The sequence below is a fragment of the Acomys russatus genome, chromosome 27 (assembly GCF_903995435.1).
Source record: "Acomys russatus chromosome 27, mAcoRus1.1, whole genome shotgun sequence".
NCBI lineage: Eukaryota > Metazoa > Chordata > Mammalia > Rodentia > Muridae > Acomys > Acomys russatus.
The window spans coordinates 15,932,387-15,952,017 of NC_067163.1; the positions used below are offsets into that span (position 1 = coordinate 15,932,387).

Genomic DNA, 19,631 nt, shown 5'->3' on the forward strand with positions numbered 1-19,631 from the left:
CCAGCAGCCCAGATAGCAGCTGACAGAATGAATGAGCTAGCCTGGGTATACTCAAGAGCAGGGCCTGCCAAGATAGGAAGCTGCTGTACATCACCGAGCTTTGTAATCCTAGCCCTCACATGGGCATCAGTGAGTATCTGCACAGGAACCCACAGCATTCAGCCTCATGTGCCATCACAGCCCACAAAGATTTGGTGATTAGCCACAAAGTGGTCCAGCCACACCAGAGAGAGCACTCCATGCATCCCACTCACTAGGATGCCTACGTGTGGCCCTACCACAGAGCCCAGCCACACATAGTCGCAATCCTGCCCTGGACATTGTACCCTTTCTCGCCTCAGTCTCCTTTCTCACCTTCCTGGCTCTTCTTGTTCCTCTCTCAGGGCTCTGGGACTCAGAATGAGAAGCAGGGATTAGAGTCTTGAGGTGAAAGTGATTTTTTTTTTTTTTTTGAGACTCACAGTTGCTAAGATCTAACGATGACTGGCACACTGGTCTCTAGGTTCTTGCTCTTGACCCTAAAGTCTTCCTAGAGACCTTCCCTGATTTAATTTAGCCAAAATTAACATCACCCCAAATATTCAACCAGTATTTATAGGCAGCACCTTATGAAATACCAAAAAAGTAGAGGCTGGTTTTGGAATCAGTCTCAAATCACAGGTGTGTGATCTCCATTACATGTTCCTATAGAGTTAGCACAAGCATTGGACATGACAGCACAAGCAAGAGACCTGGCTGCACTGCCATATAGAATCTGCTCATGAAGGAGAGACTATTGTGGTAGCAAGGCAGCACACATCTGTAAGCCCAGCACTTGGGAGGCTGAGGCAAAAGGGTCTTGACTTCCAAGGCCATCCTAGGCTACACGGTAAGTTTCAGGCTAGCCTGGATTTACATGGGTGGACCCCATCTTAAAATAAATCACATCTACACATGCACACACAACAATAGTAATAAGACTCTATTAATATATTATTAATATAATTGCATTATATAATTATTTGTTATATTATTTTATTAATTATTATAATTATGGCATGTAGCTATATTAACATGATATAATTGCTTTATATATTATTCTTTTATTAATAGTGATCATTATTGTGATTATTTAAAATAGGACCTGAAAAAACTGCCTAACTTCCAACATTAAAAAAAAAAACAAAAACACATGCATGGCATTTCCAATGTAATAATTAAATGCCTGCATAACATTACATCAACTTCAACAACAGGTATTTAAAACATTCAAGATGTTACATGACTCCCGTTTCTGATGGTGCAAAGATGAAGGACTGCATCTGCTGATGACCTTCCTACTATCAGAATCCCAAGGCTGCACAGAGTATAACCAGGGGAGGGAGAGACAGATAATATGTAGGGGTGTGTGTGTGTGTGTGTGTATGTGCGTGCGTGTGTGTGTGTTCAATCCACTGTACTGATGAGGGAACCCTGAAGTGAGGTGGAGACCATGTAGCCTAAGAAAGTTCTGAAAACCATGAAGGGGAGCCCACAAATCTGAGCTCAGACAGGCAACCACATTAGTCATGTCTGTGTGCCTCACAGGTAGCATTTAGAAAGCTGGCGGTGCTGGGCCTTAGCCACCTTGTTTTCCTGGGTTTCGGTCCAAGCCAGTTGCTCCTGACCTGCAGTCACTCATTTCCTGGCTGTGACTCTCAGCATCTGGGTTCCCAGGCAGCCTCCTGTCACCTGCCTGTGTTGCGCTGGGTTCCTGCATTAACCCTGAGTGTCACAGAGCTGCTGTACCCCGGTCCTAAAATCCACCTGCCTCCCAGCTCCCCTCTCATCCAGCTGGCAATTTTGGTGGCGTTGAAAAGCTTGGTCCCAGAGATCCTCTCTCTTGTGTGAAGCATCACTCTTCCTGGGAGAGACTCATATTTCTAACCAACTGGACAGAGCGCCACTACAGGGATTACAAATGATCATGCTCTCTGCATTGATTCGTCAGCCTGGGAAACTGCAGCTCATGCATTTATTGTGAGAATGGGAGCTTCCAAAAGCAATCGGTGGCTTTCTGCTTGTTTGTCTCTGTGTATGCACTTTATAGGCAGGAGGTCCACATACATGTGCGATTACAGTGTGCTCCAGCCTCGTGGCTTAGCATGGAGGTGTTGGGCAAAGTAACTCATTACCTAACTAAAGGGATTGGTCAAGTTCTGTCCTGATTAGCTGTGGACAGCGGGGTGGAGTGCCTCCACAGATTGGCTCCTCCTTCAGTAATGCCAGTGTAGAAAGGCAAACGCTCTTCTCACAGACACAGGGAAGCAGGAGAGGAAATTTAATTAGTCAAACCTGTGGCTACATCCACAGAGAAGGGCTGTTGCAGAACTCTGACTTTGGCCTCTGTCTCTGACAGCCTGTCCCCAGAAGCATGACCCATCCCCCTCCCCTCTCCCACCCCCCATCCTCCTGCCACCTGTTGGTGACAGTGTCAGACGGCAGCAGCCATCTTCAAAACACAGGAAGAGAACAGAGGGCCTGCAGGAAGTAGTGTGGCCACAGGTGGGTGAGGACATCCAACAGTCTGACTCAAGGTGAGGGAACCCAGGCACAAACATCCTCACACCACACGGTGGCCACAATTGAGTCACTGCCCAACAGTGGTTGACTGTCAGGTCCTGTGAGCATGCCAGGAACAAGAGGGGGTTGGGATGTGAAGGAAAGCATGTTTAAGGGGCCCCCCACGGAGTGATGCAGAAGTGCCACTTGGCATCTGGACCATCTGAGGAGCTTATCAGATCAAATACTGACCTCAGAGGCATACGGGGATGGGGGGGGGGCGGGGACAAAATGTGAGGGCCAGCCACACCCTGTGTGCCATCGGCCAGAAGTGGAGCTGGGGCCTCTCTGGCACAAGGAACAAAAACCCAAGAACCGAACAAAATCTTAGAGAGCTGGAAGCCCCTGCTCTGGTGTGTGAGGAGACCCTGTCCCTCAAGGGGGCACTAAGCAATAAAGTAAGAAGCCACCAACACAATTGTCAGAGGCCTTCCATGTTACTATATCCATGAGCATATTTATCTGGAAATTGAGTCAGTGCTCTTCACTGAGCTCTACAGAGCAATGCTTCTCAACCTTCCTCATGCTGCGACCCTTTAATATAGTTAGCTCCTCAGGGTGTGGTGACCCCCAACCATAAATTTATTTTCATTGCTTTTGCTTTTTCTTTTCTTTTTTCTTTCTTTCTTTCTTTCTTTCTTTTTTTTTTTTTTTTTTTTTTTTTGGAGACAGGGTCTCTCTGTGTAGCCTTGGCTGTCCTGGACTCGCTTTGTTGACCAGTCTGGCCTAAAACTCACAGCAATTCACCTGCCTCTGTCTCCCGAGTGCTGAGATTAAAGGTATGCATCACCACACCCAGCTTCATTGCTTTTTCATAACTGTAATTTTGCTACTGTTATGGATCATAATGTAAACATCTGTATTTTCCAATAGTCTTAAGTGAGCCCTGTGAAAGGGTTGTTCAATCGCTGCCCGCCCCCCCAACATGGGATCTCAACCTACAGTTTGAGAACTGCTGGTCACGGGTATTCATGCCCCTCCTACACCCCACACAGTTAATAACCCACATTTTAGGAGGACATGTTATCTTTCAGAAACCCCTACAAGATAGGTCCAGCCAGGGCAGGACTCAGAATGGGAGAGGAGAGCTACAATGCAAAGGTAGTACCATAGGCCAGGTTCAGCTACTTTCTAATTTGTCCAAAGACTGGTTCTGCTGCCATGATGCCCTGGAAACAGAGACTTCCATCTCTGCGTTGCCTTTCTGAAAGATTCCTCCCACCCCTCCACCCGAGGCCAGCCCCATCTTCCCCACAATAGCCTTCAGGAGATCAGAAACATGCTAAACCATCTGACACTGTGCAAACCTTGGCCCCGGGAGTGACCTAAGGCTGACATAAAAAAAAACAAGGGCTCAGGAAACCAGCACCACCAGGACCTGCTGGCTTTGTGTTCTGGGTCAGGTGACGTTGAGGTACTCAGCAATCAGTGACCTAACCCAGTGGCAGTTGTAGGTTTTACATAAGCCCGTGCAGGCTTGCCTGTTCCAGGAAGGATGGAAAGTCAGGTCGTCCCTTTCTAAATGAGGCAGCCAGAAAGGCAGCAGGTACTGAAATTCTCGACTGAGCCGCACTTAGAAGTCATGATTCAGCAGAGGACTTAAATTCACTCCTTCCCTAGCCAAAAAAAAAAAAGTCTTTCCAAACCCTCACACAGGAGATGGTTTCAGTTTTCATTTTTAACAGGGTTCTCTGTTCCCCCTCCCTCTCAATTCTCTTTCTGGAGAAATGACCTAATGGGCTTACAGCAGAAGAGATGAAAAGGCCTCTATGGGGGTGGGGGGGTGGGGATGGGGGCTGTCCTAAATTGCCCTGGCTTGGGGGCTTGGGGAGACTGCCACATTTCTTATCAAAAGGCATGCACAAATTGCCTACAGCTGTGCTAGCAAAACTGCACTTTTAACCGCTCTTCTCCCCTCGAGGGCCACCATCTCCTCTCTAATCAGCTCGGCCACTGCCCAGCAGCCTCTGCCTGTGCACTGACATGGATCTGCCAGGTTCTGCCTGCAGCTGGCAGGCCTGGGATTAAGCCTGTCCGTCCAGACAAAGATGGCCACTCCTCTCAAAACATCTTTTAACCTGTATCTTTCAAGCATCTTCGGTGGGAACTTCTCCCAGATCTCCTTAGGTCTGTTACCAGGCAGAGCTGGTAGCTACTTAGCTCAACTTTTAGCTCCTAGGTCCTCCAAGCCTCTAGGGTGGGAAAGGCTGGGGGGGGGGGAGAGAAAGCAACGACCCCTATGAGGACAGGAGTGAGGGACTGGACTTCCACACCTTTGGAGCTGGCTGGGTGCCACCTGGCTCTCCTCCTGCTTTCTGAAGAAGATCTAAATCCCCTGGCTTTTTTTTTCCAATCAGGGCTGTATCATGGGTCACTAGCAGTGGTTGCCTCAGGGAGGGGCTGCTAAAAGCAGCTGAATTCAGCAGCAGTTATTTCTAAGCCTCATTGACTGGCCCCACCCCCAGGTTTCAGAGGAGGACAGGAGTTTCTCTTGCCCCTACATGAAGGCTGGAGGAGGGCACAGACTGACCAGGAGGCCTGCCATGTTCCCCAGAAGGTACCCAGATGTTGAATGTGGTCCTGGCATATCTTAGGGCCTCTTCTGGGAGTGTTCCCAACCCTCCCTTCACTAGGATTCTATCTGGAGAACTGGTAAAATTCCAGGGGCCTGAGCTATATCTGAGCGGCTGCTCATTAACTGTACACTTTGAGAGAATCCTTTACTGGATCAGGGTCATTGTCCCTGTGTCCTTTTGTCCCAGTTTAAAAAAAAAAAAAGAGGTTACACCCTACATGATGCTTATTTGGGATGTGAAATGCCTCCCAAAGGCCACTGGTAACAGCTTTTAGGAGGTGGGGCTACACGGGAGGTCCCTAAGTAATTAGGGATACACTTAGGAGAGATGATAGGGGCCCAGTCCCTCTATAACTTGCTTCCTAGCCATGACATAAGAAGCCACACACCCTTTCCTTTGACATAATATGCTGCCCCCCAAATCATGGCTAAGACCTCAAACACAGTGACCCAATGTAAACCTTTTCTCTTGATAGAGTATCTCGAATATTCCTATAGTTCTGGAGAGAAGACTAGCTGGCGCATCCAAAGAGTAAGAGACTGTGGCCTCCCTCTCCGCTGCCAACCGCCACCACCACCACCACCACGAGACAGCAGCCCTTCCACAGGCAATGCCTGGCAAAGAGACACATGGTAACGAACGGAAATGCTCCCAAAGGCTCACACCTCTTCCTCTTGCTTAGACATTAAGCCTGCTTCCAGAAAATGGCTTTGCCAGCATCCCAAACCAACATTACCTTCGAGATGTAAGTCAGCTGCAAAGATCCAACAGCTCCTGCCCCAACCGCCAGGTTCTGAAAGACAAAGGTGTTTTCTTAAGATGTATGCTGTGTGAGGCGCCTCCAGCAGCAGTAAGAGATAGGCTAGTGTGCCACTGCAGCCTCGGCCAAGTCACCTTGCTCACCAACAAGGCACTGGTGATAATTCTGGGGTGGCTGGGGTAGGGGGTTGTGGGGGGAAGGCCCCTTGCCTTCTTATGGTGACTTAATCTAGGGCAGTGGTTTGACCCGTGTGCTCCATCATTTGACTGTGAAGTCTCTTCACTGACGCCCAGTTTCCCCCACTGCCTTTATTTAAACCAAAATGATTGAGATTTCAGGATTTTTTTTTTTCCCTTTCCTTTTTTGGGCATGGGAGTTAGTAGAAGATTATTGTGGTCCATTTGCCTCTGCCTCCTGGGTGGTGATGAGATTACAGGTATTTGTCGCTACAACTGGGCCCTTAAAATTTTTACATAAAAACGAGAAGTCCTGAGGACTGGACCCAAGTCTAAAGACAGCATTCCATTTATACAGAGACTTCCTGGAGACCGTAATGTTAGACAATGATTTTAGGTCCCTTGTGCTCTGACTGCAACATGCCGCATGAGGTTAGGCACAGAATATTCTACTTGCTATCACATCGGCATCCAGAAAGTGGCAGATTTGGGATCTTTACAGATTTTCAGATTAGGACTCCACCTACAGCCCCGCCCTCATGACACCATGACCAGGTAGAGTTAACAGAAGGAAGCCTCTCACTGTGGAATTTCCCTGGGACCCAGCAATGCTCTGTGAATGTGTCCAATGACATCTTTTCTGCATGACTGACCTGATCTGGTTGGCTTTGTCCTACTTGTGTCACTTCAATATTCATTCTAGAACATATAGGATACAAACTCAGATGATACAGATTTTTTAATGTGCTTGTGAGCTTTACAGGACTATAATACATGCCAAATGAAATTGTCTGAACATGAAAATAAAAACCACTAAGAAAAATAAGATTGGCTGAAGATTTCCTGCAGTGGGGGATGCCGGCCTACCATGCACAATACCCTCTCTTCCATCCCAGAACTGCAAAACACAATACAGAAACAAACAAACAAACAAAAGCCAGCCAGGAGCTCCAAATATTAGGTCAGCAATATTATACCATGACAGCCGCTTTCTGGCTTCCAGATTTCTATTGAGAGACAATACACCAAGGTAGTGACCAACATTAGAAATCACACCAATGAAGTTCCCAATAGAGTCTGAAAACCCACTCCCCTATAACCAGAGAGTCTGTCTGTGAACCCACCCCCATAGTCTGAGAGTCTATTGAGAACCCACCCCCATAACCAGATAGTCCATTGAGAACCCACCCCCATAGTCTGAGAGTCTATTGAGAACCCACCCCCATAACCTGAGAGTCCATTGAGAACCCACCCCCATAGTCTGAGAGTCCATTGAGAACCCACCCCCATAACCTGAGAGTCCATTGAAAACACACCCCCATAGTCTGAGAGTCCATTGAGAACTCACCCCCATAGTCTGAGAGTCCATTGAGAACCCACCCCCATAACCTGAGAGTCCATTGAGAACCCACTCCCATAGTCTGAGAGTCTACTGAGAACCCACTCCCATGGCCTGAGAGTCCATTGAGAACTCATACCTATAGACTGAAAGTCCATTGAGAACACACCCCCATAGCCTGAGAGTCCATTGAGAACCCACCCCTATAACCTGAACCTGCAACTCCAAAACTAACACCATTATCTTTCAAGAAAATAATGGAAGCCCCTACTACATAAGGCTATCTCAGAGCAATGAAAGGAACAAAATCTTGGATAAGAAAGGTTAGTAAAAGAGTGCCTTAAGATTTAAATGTCTTAGCTGGAGAGGTGGCACAGGGATTAGAGCACTTGCTGCTCTTGTAGAGGCCCCAGTTTAATTCCTAGCTCCTACATGGTGTATAACTCCAGTTCCAGGGCCTCTGATGCTCTCTTGTGGTTTCACAGGCACCAGATACATGTGGTGCACAGATACACATGCAGGCAAAATATTATATACATAAAATAATAATAATTGTTTCATTAAAAGAAAATTAAAGATTAAAAAAATAAAAAGAAATGTCTTAGGTTGGGGAAGAGCACTTTAGCCCGTTATCTAAATTTGACATACATCTCTGAAGTAAATTCAGTGTGTTAAATTGCCTGTTTCTAAGAAAAGGGACAGGAATTAACCCAGCCATTTAAAAAAACCCTGGCTCTCACTGAAAGGCCTTTTTAAAAAAAGACTCCATTGCCACATTTTACACATGAAATATTAATTCTGGAAAATGCCCTTGAGGCCTAAGAGTACAGTTTTAGTGGCAGAGCATATATGAGGCCTTGGCTATCACTCCAAGTTCTGCAAATAAATAAATAAATAAAAGCTACCCTTGAGTGCTCAGATTAGCACTTACTTATGAACCATCTAAACTTTATAATGACTTCTGGAAAAAAATTTTTTAAAGGAAATCTCTAGTGTGTTTAGAAAGCTAGGCACCTGCCATTCCCAAATCGAAATCCAAAGGGAGCCATTGCTGTACAAAGGGAGGGACAGAATGCCTAAGGGGCCATGAACTACTGGGCAAAGACTCGGCTCTGCTGGGTGGCAGAGGCAAGCCCATGTCTCTGCAGTGACTCCGCTATGGCCAAGAGTTCCAGGGACACATGGAGCCGAAGGGTTCCAGGTCCTCCAGAAGCAGCAGCCTGCTATAAATGCAGAAGCCCGAGCCACTTCATTCCAACTGTAGTGTTAACACAACTGGCTGAAGTCAAGACCTTCCCTATAAACTCCAGATGCCAAACTGTACCAGACAGTGGTCGGGAGAATGACGTGAAAACGGGCTGAGCACAGCACAGGACAGCCAGGGGCCCCGCAACCAAGTTAATTAGAAGATGCAAACACCAGGGTCCAGGGCTGCCCTTAAATCACTGCTCTCCTCACCCGAAACCACATCTCAGAAGCCTCGAGAGCCCCATCTTGAATTATGAGTAGGGTGGGATGGAGAATAACTTGGACTCTAAACCACACATAATGACAGGGGCAGATCAGATTTCAAGGAGGTCAGCGTTCTGCTCCAGCCTCTTAAACCTCCTCCCACTCACAGAGATGTGCTGCTGCCCCCCGGAGAGGGGGGGTCGGGGGGGGGGGGTCGGGGAACGGGAGCGGAAATCTCCCATCATTCCACCCTCTCTGCTCTAAGGCACAGAAAAAACGCTCTCTCTCCATCCCAGGAAAACATGACAAATGCCTGAAAAGCTGTTTACCCACCCAAGGGGAAATGGGTGACACTAAGGGAAACAACGTGGAGACTCCTGAGCCTTCATCCAAAATGAGACTCTCGGTTGTTCACTTCAATTACTGGATCTAGAGGCTTAATGGCAACAGCTTGTTGTCATGAGGTCATGGTTGTCATTGGCAACAACTCACTGTCATGGTGGCACACAGACAGTCCCAGACAGACACTTCCTCATCAAACAGGGTTGCACAAAAAGGCCTGAGCAGCCAGGTGGCATGGCGAGAAGGCCAGGAATCAGCACCCAGAGATCACCAGGTGCCAGCTCTGGGTATCAGAGCAGCGCGCAGCATTGTGTCCTGAACCGGAAGGATTCACTCGGGACCTTCCCAAAGCCTTCACAGACTCCAGCCAGCTACAAGCTCCTGTCTCTAGACTCATGGACAGATCCTAGACTTTGGGGCAGACTCAAACCCATGGAGAACTCGCTTGAAAAAAGTTCTGGCTCGAGTTTCACCTTCAGACGGGACAGTCCAAATCAAGGGGGATGGGTTAGAAGACACACACACACACACACACACACACACACACACACACACACACACACACACCTCAAAACAATCTCCGAGGTCCCTAATCTGATGCAAGTTTAAGAAGGGCTGATGGGCGGAACAAAACCTAAGCCCTGGATTCTGTGTATTTTTCCACAAGTCGATTCTCTTCCTACTGCACTAACCACACTCTGCCCTTACTGAGGATGTGACGGGGAACAGCAGGACGAAGGCATCTCATGACGCTAGGTGTCTGTAGTCCCAGCACCAGGAGGCAAGGCAGAGGCAGGATGCTATTACAGCCCTGAGCAGATATGGCCCGCACACAGCACGGATAGTAAAATGCACTTTATTTACCTAATATTCTGGTGCTAGGGATTGAGACTAGCTCTTTCACAGAGGCCCAGCACATAACTTGACTCTCACACTTTTAAATGAGGCAGTACCTGGGGAGGTTTAATTGACACATAGTCATCGTATAACATGGGGTACAGTGTGACAATTCAACACAAACACACAGTTATAATGCTCCAATCAAGCTGTCTGTCTGTGGTGGTTTGGGTGAGTGAGTGAGTATGGCTGCCGTAGATGCATATGCTTGAATACGTGGTCCCCAGGTGGTGCAACTGTTTGGGGAAGATTAGGTGTGGCCTTGTTGAAGGAGGTGTGTCACTAGGGGTGGGCTTTGAGATTCCAAAAACCCCCACTAGTCTCAGTGTCTCTCCCCTCTGCCTCCTACTTTCTGTTCAAGACGTGAGCTCTCAGCTGTTCCTGCCACCATTCCTTTGATCCTCCAGCATGGGCTCTGACCCCCTGAAACCAGAAGCCCAATGAAATGCTTTCTTTTCTAAGTTGCCTACGTTGTGATGTTTTGTCACAGTAACTGAAAAGTAACCAAGACACCAGTATTATCTGTCCTCTGGGACATTTTTCATTTCCCTGTGATACAAACATTCAAAATTCTCTCCACCAGCAATTTTGAAATACACAACTCGTTTCCACACATATGTACCCTAATGTGCTAATGTGTGTGTGTGTGTGTGTGTGTGTGTGTGTGTCTGTCTGTCTGTCTGTCTGTCTGTCCATCCGTCCATGCGTACACATGCCATAGGACATGCGTTGTGGTCAGAGGAAAGCTTGCAGGAGTTGCCAGAGTTGGGTCCCTCATTCTACCATGCTGGACCCAGAGATTAAACTCAGGTTGTCAGGACTGGTGGCAAACGTCTTCACCCATTGAAACATCTCACCCTGGTAGGGTGATTTTTAAGCCAGCAAATACCATGCCTGCTTCTCACATTTTTAAGTGGTCTACACTAGTGCCTGGACACCTGTATGTTTTTAGTATTCCCTGGAAACCCACCATGCTGTAGACTGGAGACCCTGTGCTGGGAAGCCAGCTGCTGGTACAGACTAGCCACTGGGGGATGAAAGGCCCCACCTGGCCAGCAGTCCTAAGAGAGGAGCAGCAGGGCCTCAGCTCCAGCAGCCCTCAGGGTAGAGGATGGGAAGAGAGGTGGGTGGGGAAAGGAAACCCCAGCACAGCAGCAAGTAGCTGGCAGCCAGCCTCCATGAGGCTCATAAGTCAAGAGTGGCCTATACATGTCTTAGACTTGTGAATTTTCTGGAACAGTGTAGGATGCAGGGTAGGTGCATGTGAACTAACAGGAGGACTTTAAAAAGACCCCACCAATGCCTTGTATTTTGCTCAAGGCCTCTTCAGCCAGCAAAAACCTCAAAAGACTGGGGAGTATGCACCTTGCTCTCTTCCATGACCGAGCAAGGTGCTGACCGCCCACAAAGCAGGTGCTTCTACCTTAAGTCCTTCCGTAGAATCAGCAGCACCCCTTGCTGAAGTAGAGAGCTTTACTCCGTTTCTCACTTCCTAGCAGGAGCGACAAAGAACACAGAAACAGCCAGAAGATCCAACTAAAGACTCAGAAGTCGCCAGGATGTCCACCCTTGCAAGTACCGGGGACACCTCTTCACTTACCATGATCCCTGCATGGCTTCCTTCTGCAGAGAGCCCTGGGAAAACAGAGCTTGTCACCCCAGCTGCAACCTGGCACTTAAGCAGAGCACAGTGCCAGGGGTGGGGGATGGGGCGGAACAAAAGACAGATAAGGCTGCACATGCTGCTAAGCGCTCTCTGACGCTGCTTTACAATCCCATTTCTCAGATACAGAAGCCAAGGATCCAGTAGGTGAGGCAACTGGCCCAAGGTCAGACAGATGGCAAGTCAGGCTAGAACACAAACCCAGCCCTTCCAGATTGCCAGATCCACTGTGGCACTTTCCTTTATGCCAGGCCACCTCCCCTGAGACAATTATCTAAGAGTTGATTATCAATGAAAGGTAAATACAAGAGCAAGGCCTTAGAGAGTTGCCCAAGTTGGGCAGGGCAGGAACTAGTCCAACTGGCTCTTGGGTGCCAAGCTCCAAAAGACTAGGAGTTGAGGGGTGGGAAGGGGGAAGGAAGGGTGCCCAGTCAGCAGCCAAGAGCCCAGCAGGCCCTGCCGCCAGCAGGAGAAGACTATGCATAGGAATCTCACGCCTAGAGCCCTAGAGAGTGAGACCATAGCTTATGAGCTGAGGCAACAGCTTCGGCACCAAAGCCAAGACCACGCCGGCTCACAAAGAAGCACCTGTGGGCAGGATGGCAAAAGAGTAGGCTGTCCAGACCTGCATTCCACAGCCCTCCTGGCACGAGAGAGCAGCTAAATAGAACTGAGCTTTCCCAGATACCAGCTACCCTGGGCAGTCTTTCACCTCCACCCTGTAGATTCACTTCCTGTTAAAAACTTGTTGGGCCACATGATGCCCGTGGCTGCTTCCCCTGGTTCCCAATACGTGTCTTAACCTTGGCCTCTGTGAGCAGTCAATGTCCTAAGATGCGGCACTGGTTTAACACTCTGGTACTGGAGTCTCTGGTCCTGGCTGACTACACTAGCACCTTCTTAGACAGGACGAGGCTCTTGTGTGTAAGTCTCATGGCTTCCATATCCCCTGCATCCCTCTTCCAATCTGGTGCCCAGCCTAGACTTCATAGATGTCTAGATACAGGTGCCTCTGAGGCTACCAGTAGTGCGAATGGTTCTTAGATGCCTTCATCCCTTTCTCTAACCCAGCTCCCTCATTGAGTCTGCCTCAAGCTCAATGGCATTTCCCCTTCCCCCTCTCATCGGCTCTCCTTCCATCTTCTGCATCTCTCAGTGGCTCCATAGCCTCTCTCCAGTCAACCAGATATGAAACATTTTGTTATAAATACACAAAATTTATTGGTTTTTTTTAAAAAAGATACAGCTAGGTATACAAATTATACCTGGGGGAAAATGTGATTTTTAAACAAAGAAAAAATAACTACAATGACTGGGCGTGGTGACGCAGGCCTTTAATCACAGCCTTCTAGAGGCAGAGGCAGGTGGATCACTGTGTGGGGGGGGTGGGAGAACTACAATGTATACTGTTTAAAAGCTGAGATGAAGCAATGTGGCATTATCCTATTGTGACTTCCAGTCACTTTTATGTCATTTTTTTTTTTTTTTTTTAAACAGGGTTTCTCTGTGTTAGCCTTGGCTGTCCTGGACTCACTTTATAGATCAAGTTAGTCTTGAACTCACAGCAATCCTCCTGCCTCTGCCTCCCAAGTGCTAGCATTGTAGGTGTGCACCACCACACCCAGCCTTTATCTGTCATTTAAGGATTGGGAAAAATGCAACATAGGAATGTTAGAGAATAAGTCCTTAGCCCCTACAGTCCCCTAACAGGGACAGCTCTCCCAGCCTCTAACTACCTGGCATACAAAAGAATTTTATTAGCCCAAAGAAACTAAGAGAAGTAACTCCAAAAGCAATCACCAGACAGCCACAAAACAGCTGGCTGCTCAAAGTTAGTTAATACTTATTAAGCCCTCCTGCTTCCCTGGCTCCAAAACATTACAGAAGTCTCAAGGCACCCATGAAAATACTACATAACAGTTTCGTTTGTTTGTCCATTTGGGGTTTTTTTTTTGTTTTTGTTTTTGTTTTTGTTTTGTTTTTCGAGACAGGGTTTCTTTGTGTAGCCTTGGATAATCCTGTGCTATCAATTTTAATTATATAGGGAGATGTGTGATACTAAGTATTATTTGATTAATTTGAAATTTAAACAAGGTGTGAGCACATAATTTAAAAGTCTGGTTTTTGGCTAAGTTTGGTAACCTGAGTTCCGTCCCTTGAACCCACAATCACCTTCTGGCCTCCTCATGCACACTGTGACATGTGCACTGTCATGTACACACATACACAATGTATAAATGTCTTTTAAATGCTAAATTGCTGGCCGGGAGGTGGTGGCAGCGCACGCCTTTAATCCTGACACTTGGGAGGCAGAGGCAGGTGGCTCTCCATGAGTTCAAGGCCAGCCTGGACTACAAAGACAGTTCCAGGACAGCCAGAGCTGTTACACAGAGAAACCCTGTCTCGAAAAACAAAACAAACCAAAAAAAGCTAAAGATGATTACTGCAATAACAAAAGAATTGCTAGTTTGCTTGACATTGCCAGCACACTGACTTTTAAACACGCTAGCCAATCAATAACACTGGTACTCTCCACTTGGCAGGGTCATTTCAGCTCTCAAGTTTCAACCTCTGTTTAGTATCACCAATATCTGTGATGGAAACCTTAACTCCTCACCTCACACTGATTTGAAAGCCTGCCATTCAAAGCTGCACCTGGTCCATGCCGTGCCCGACCCCTCTCCCCAGGGGCCCCTGCACACCCCACTACTGGACGTTGTGGCCAGCCTTCCAGGTCCTCTCCATGCTGCTTAGGAGACTGCCATAGGTCTCTAGAAACCATTCTGGCAACAAATGTAGAGCTGTAGTCATTGTAGTCAGCAGCACAGATATATATGGGCCTAGTTCTTCCGGGAAAACTCTAGAGCTTAACTTACCCAGAGCTCCCACAAGGCCAGACTAAGCCTTCTGACTTCCACTCAAAAACACAGCCCTTTGGGGCTTCCTCCTATCCTGGTCAGACTTGCCCATTACTTCCAGGAGGCCCTGCAGAAGCATCATCTCTTTAATGAAGAACTTGTCTACAAATCTTTGTCTGAGCTCTTGGCTACTCGTCATAAGCACGTCTTCTGGGGGCCCAAATCTAAGGCAACCCTTTAGCTAGGTGACCTCATATGCCCTCCCTCCTATATGTCCCCAGCAATGGCTGCTGTTTCCCTTCCCTTCCTCAACTCTGATTAGGTCAAAGTGCCATAACAGTTAAATGAGACTTTGCACATAAAAACATGTGCAAACAAATGCTCTGCAAATCTGAACAATGTATAGCAGCAATCCGCCTAATGTCACCCAGCCTCCACAGCCTGGCCCCAGTTGGGTGTGGTGGCATATGCCCATAGTTCTAAAACTCAGGAGATGGAAGCAAGAAGTTTGTCAGTTCAAGTCCAGCCTGGACAACATAGGAAGATACTGTCTTTTAAAAAGTCTTAAGAAAATTAAAAGATGATACCTTAGAGCCACCTCTCCTGTGAAGAGATGGCTCCCAAGCCTCTCTACCTCGAGTCTATGTGACCATCTATCTCCCTACCTGCAGTGGACGGGGGTGTCTATGAAGCCCAGAGTCTGTCTTGCTCACTATGGTGCGTCAGCACTTAGGTGGGCATCTAACACATTGGACGACTTCAATAACATGTTAGATGATGTCACTAAGCCTCACACTAGAAAGAACATGCTTAAAATACCAATCTGAGCAGAGCTGAGCAGAGGAGCCAAGACTGCAGCCTCGATCTCTTGCCTGCCAGACCTAAGAACATTCCATGTGAGACTCCACCTCCTGGTACTCCGTCTTCCTCAACAGGCAGCAGAAATGGGAAACTGCAGTCCCTTCTCCTCCAACCAAAACCCTGGCATCTGGGCACTGGCACCAGCAATGGATGATGGGATGTCCTGTCATGATGGCTGAGATGACAGCTTTTAGATGTTATGCACGCCATCTCTATTTCCCCAACTCGAAGCTCCCTAGAGGCAGAGACATTGTTGAATTCACCTTCCCCGCCATCAGCAGGAGCTAGCAGACTGTGAGAAGTGGAGAAAGAGAACAGAAGTGAAGAATACAAGGATCCAGCTTCACACACACACACACACACACACACACACACACACACACACACACACACACACCCTACAGGAAACAGAGATTGAGGTTAGTGGCGACAGCAACGGAAGTGACAGTGGCAGAGACGGATCATCAGCACCAGATACTCAGAGATTCAAACAGACGATGATCAGACACCTGGGTTCCAAAAACGTATTCATTAATACTTGCTATTTAGCATTATACTATATTAAGAACCCCTTTTCCTTATAAAAGAAAGCCACTCAATGACCCAAGCACAGTCCTCCAGGTGGCCCTCCACAAGAATAGGCCAACATTTTACAGGGAGCCCTGAGATGTAGCTTATACACTGTAGCTCATGCTAAACACATAAGCTCTGCCCTCTGTAACTTGGAGGCTATGTCCTCCATTTCTCTTCCTTTGTTTGTTTTTGTTTTTGTTTTGAGACAGGGTTTCTCTGTGTAACTGAGCCCTGGCTGTCCTGGACTCTCTTTGTAGACCAGGCTGGCTTCGAACTCACAGCAATCCACGTGCCTCTGCCTCCCAAGTGCTGGGATTAAAGGCCTGCGCCACCACCGCCCAGCTTCACTTCTCTTTCTTAACCAGAAACTTCATTTACAAGCTTTTCTTCATCTCAAATCCATCCCAACATAACTGTCTTATTCTGAGCAGCAACGGCAGGCATGCGGAAGTCTGACTGACAGACTAACAGCCCTGGTTTCCGCCAATACCTTTTTATTTAACACTGGGCAGACTACGTCTGCTCCAGCCACTTCCCTCACTTTCAGAGTGAGGAGGCAGGAACATCTTCCCCGCCTGCACATTTCCACCAGAGGGAAACAAAAGCCCAGTGAGTTGCGCACGACATGGTCACTATCATTGACGGATGTTACTACACACTCTCCCAAAACACCATTCTCAACTCTGGAAAGGCTGCTTGGCCATGGACATGACCAATAACTAACACAAGCGGTGATGACGTAAAATGTTTTGACCCTTGCTGCTGAACTCTGCTGCTTCCTGGGACAATGTCCACGGCCCAAGGCTTGGGCCGTAAATTCATGTTGGTAACTCAAACAGGAAGAATTACAGCCTGAGAGCCGTATAGCAAAGAAGAAAGGAGGCTGCCCTGGGCGGGGTGGACACTGGCGCAGAAGCAGTCCCGAGAGCCAGGAAAGCAGCCAGGCAAGGCTCCAGGCCCACGAGACAATCAAGTCAGTGGGTGGGTTCCAATACGGGGAATCCTACCAGCTGGCAATAGTGAAGATCCAAGATGAGGGCACCATGGTCATGGGTGACCTATGATTGGCAGCATGACTCTCTGTGGCTCAGGGTATGAGCAAAGGTCCAGCCCTCAGTTAAGTGGATGGCTCAGTGGGTAAAGCACTTGCCACACAAGCCTGAGGACCAAAGTTCAGATCCCCTGCCCCTGTGTAAATGCTGATCATGCATAGTGGCTGTCTACAATCCAAGTACCCTGGAGGCAGATGGGGGTTCTCCAAGGCAAGTAAACTAGTCAATCTAGCAAAAATGATTGAGCTTTTGAGGAGTCCCAAATCCCACCCCCAGCATTCATGTCTGTCCATACACAGCCATGGCGGTGAACTTGCCGCTCAGGGACCATGCCATTCTTCACAGCCTCGCTGCCACAAAATTGCCATGGACCAGTTAGAAGGACATGGCAGCATTCTGTGGAAAATGAAAAAGCTCCAGGTTCCCAAAGAACAATTGTTTCGAGTCACCCAACCTCTGCTTCTGCCAAGGCATACTAATAAAACTTAAGTGGACAGGACAGCTGTGGTGGTGTACAGCTTTGATGCCAGCACTCGGGAGGCAGGGGCAGACAAATCCCTGTGAGTTCGAGGCCAGCCTGGTCTACAAAGTGATCCAGGACAGTCAAGGCTACACAGAGAAACCTTGTCTCTAAAAAAACAAAAAACAAAAAAAACCAAAAAATAAATAAATAAATTTTTAAAAATTTGGTTCCCAGTTTTTGTGCCTGGCCTCCACAAGCTATTTAAGTTAGTCATTTTGCCTTGCCAAGGAGAAGACTGCAATGTTCAGGGCTCAGTTTTCTCCTCTGTGGCATGAGGAAGCAATACCAGGTGACCTGGAAGGTCATCTGCCAACCCAAGACTCCATGACTTCCTGATTCAGGACAGCAAAGAAGTCCAATATTGTCCAGCTCAGAGAACCAGATCACATTCTCTGCTGGGGAGGGGCCCCAGACTGGAAGAGCAGGAGCAGTCACTGGGCCACAGCCCTGACAGGAGAGAAGAAAAGAGTGATATCTGGGAGAGACTGCCTGACTGACTTTTGTCAAGTGTTGAATTCCTGTGTGTGAGAAAAGCACAGCTCTCTGGCTAAGAGACACTGCTTCCCCAGATCTGCTCTGCTCTCAACTCTCCTCTCCCTCTCTCTCTTTCCCCACCCCAAGTCTAACACACCCTACTCTGGGTTAAATCAAGATTCTTGCACCTCCTAAGCACACATACTCCTGAGCTATTCCCCAGCATTGGAGGAAGTTCTCTTCATGGGAGTGCATGTGTGTGTGTCAGTGGGGGGGGGGGGGAGTGAGGGCTAGGAGGAGGGGGGATGCTCTCACTCCTTATCAGAGACCCAATCTGCTTCAGATGTGAAGCCCTTGAGAGAAACCCAACCCCTGCACTCCTCCCAGCTGTGACAGACAGTGAGGCAGACACCCCGTCCCCTTCCCAGCTGGCTTCTCTCACCTGGGGGTTGTCCATATACCAGAGCAGACAGTTGGCCTGGGTATCCAGGATGAAGTACCTCCGAAGGAATTTGCCACTGTTCTCATTGTCTTCGATATCCAGAAACCCACAGATTCGGTTCTGCCGGTCCACATAAGGCATTCCTGGGCCCTGCTCACATCACCCTGCACAACAGAGGCAAGAGACTGGTGAGCAGAAGGGCAAAGCAGGCTCCGTCCAAATGAGCCTCACCAGTCCCCGGCTTGACTCACCTCTGTGACATGCTGGGCTCCTTGCCACCAGCTTCCTTCTCTGGGCACCAAATGTCTACCCCACTGGGACCCTGGAAACTTCTATCAACTCTGAACAGTCATCAGAACCCATCAGAATAGACTCAGCTAGTTCCACGAGGCCCTACTGTGTGCTGAGCATAGTGCCCTTAGAGGATATAAGGTTGGTTATGCAAGAGCCTGTGCGTGTGCATCACGAGCCTCAATTTAGTCAGCATTCTTTCTCTGCCATCGCTAATTACCTCTTAATCTGTCTGCACCCCAGCTTCCGCACGTGTGACGTGGGACTAACCGTGGTGCCACACCTCATGGATTTCTCGCTGTGAGTTAAGTTGAAAGGCGTCCTACGAGAGGCACTTCCTGGGCATTGGTTACTACTTTGCACAAAGCCTCAGGAAGTGGATGGTAACTCGTTTTGCACATGGAGACACACTCTCAAGGAAGATACCGCAACAAAACTCAGCCAGAAATGTAAGCATAAAGGAGCTAGAGTGCCCAGGGATTAAAGGCTACTGTGATAGATTTCCCAGAGAAGGAGAAAGGCCTAAAAACATCCCTGATCTTGTACTTCTAGCCTCCAGATGGTTAAGAAAATAACTTTGCATTGTTTAAGCTCTCAGGCTGTGGTACTTTGCCATGACAACCTGAGCTGATTCCCACAGCTACCGAATGCCTACAAAGCTGATCTGCAGATCAGCAAAATTGCATCCCTGGACTCTGCTCATATTACCACACAGGGTGTTGGGGGGAGGGGCTGGTGAGGAAGAGGACGAAGCAGGCTTTATCTCAGGACC

General features: G+C 48.1%; 1 protein-coding gene across 6 annotated transcripts in view; it reads right to left on the bottom strand.

Annotated features, from left to right (window-relative positions):
• The window catches only part of Plekha2 (pleckstrin homology domain containing A2), a 54,906-nt gene that overhangs the window by 21,831 nt on the left and 13,444 nt on the right, over window positions 1-19,631 (bottom strand). For 5 of the 6 annotated variants that reach the window (XM_051170022.1, XM_051170027.1, XM_051170023.1 and 2 more), the window contains exons 2-3: window positions 18,569-18,732; window positions 5,893-5,949 (exon numbers count right to left, since the gene is read on the bottom strand). In XM_051170022.1, the coding sequence (XP_051025979.1) occupies window positions 5,893-5,949; window positions 18,569-18,709 (198 nt within the window). In that variant the 5' untranslated portion in view covers window positions 18,710-18,732. Of the gene's footprint in view, window positions 1-5,892; window positions 5,950-18,568; window positions 18,733-18,819; window positions 19,194-19,631 lie in introns of those variants that run through there. The other variant, XM_051170026.1, reaches the window with a different exon arrangement.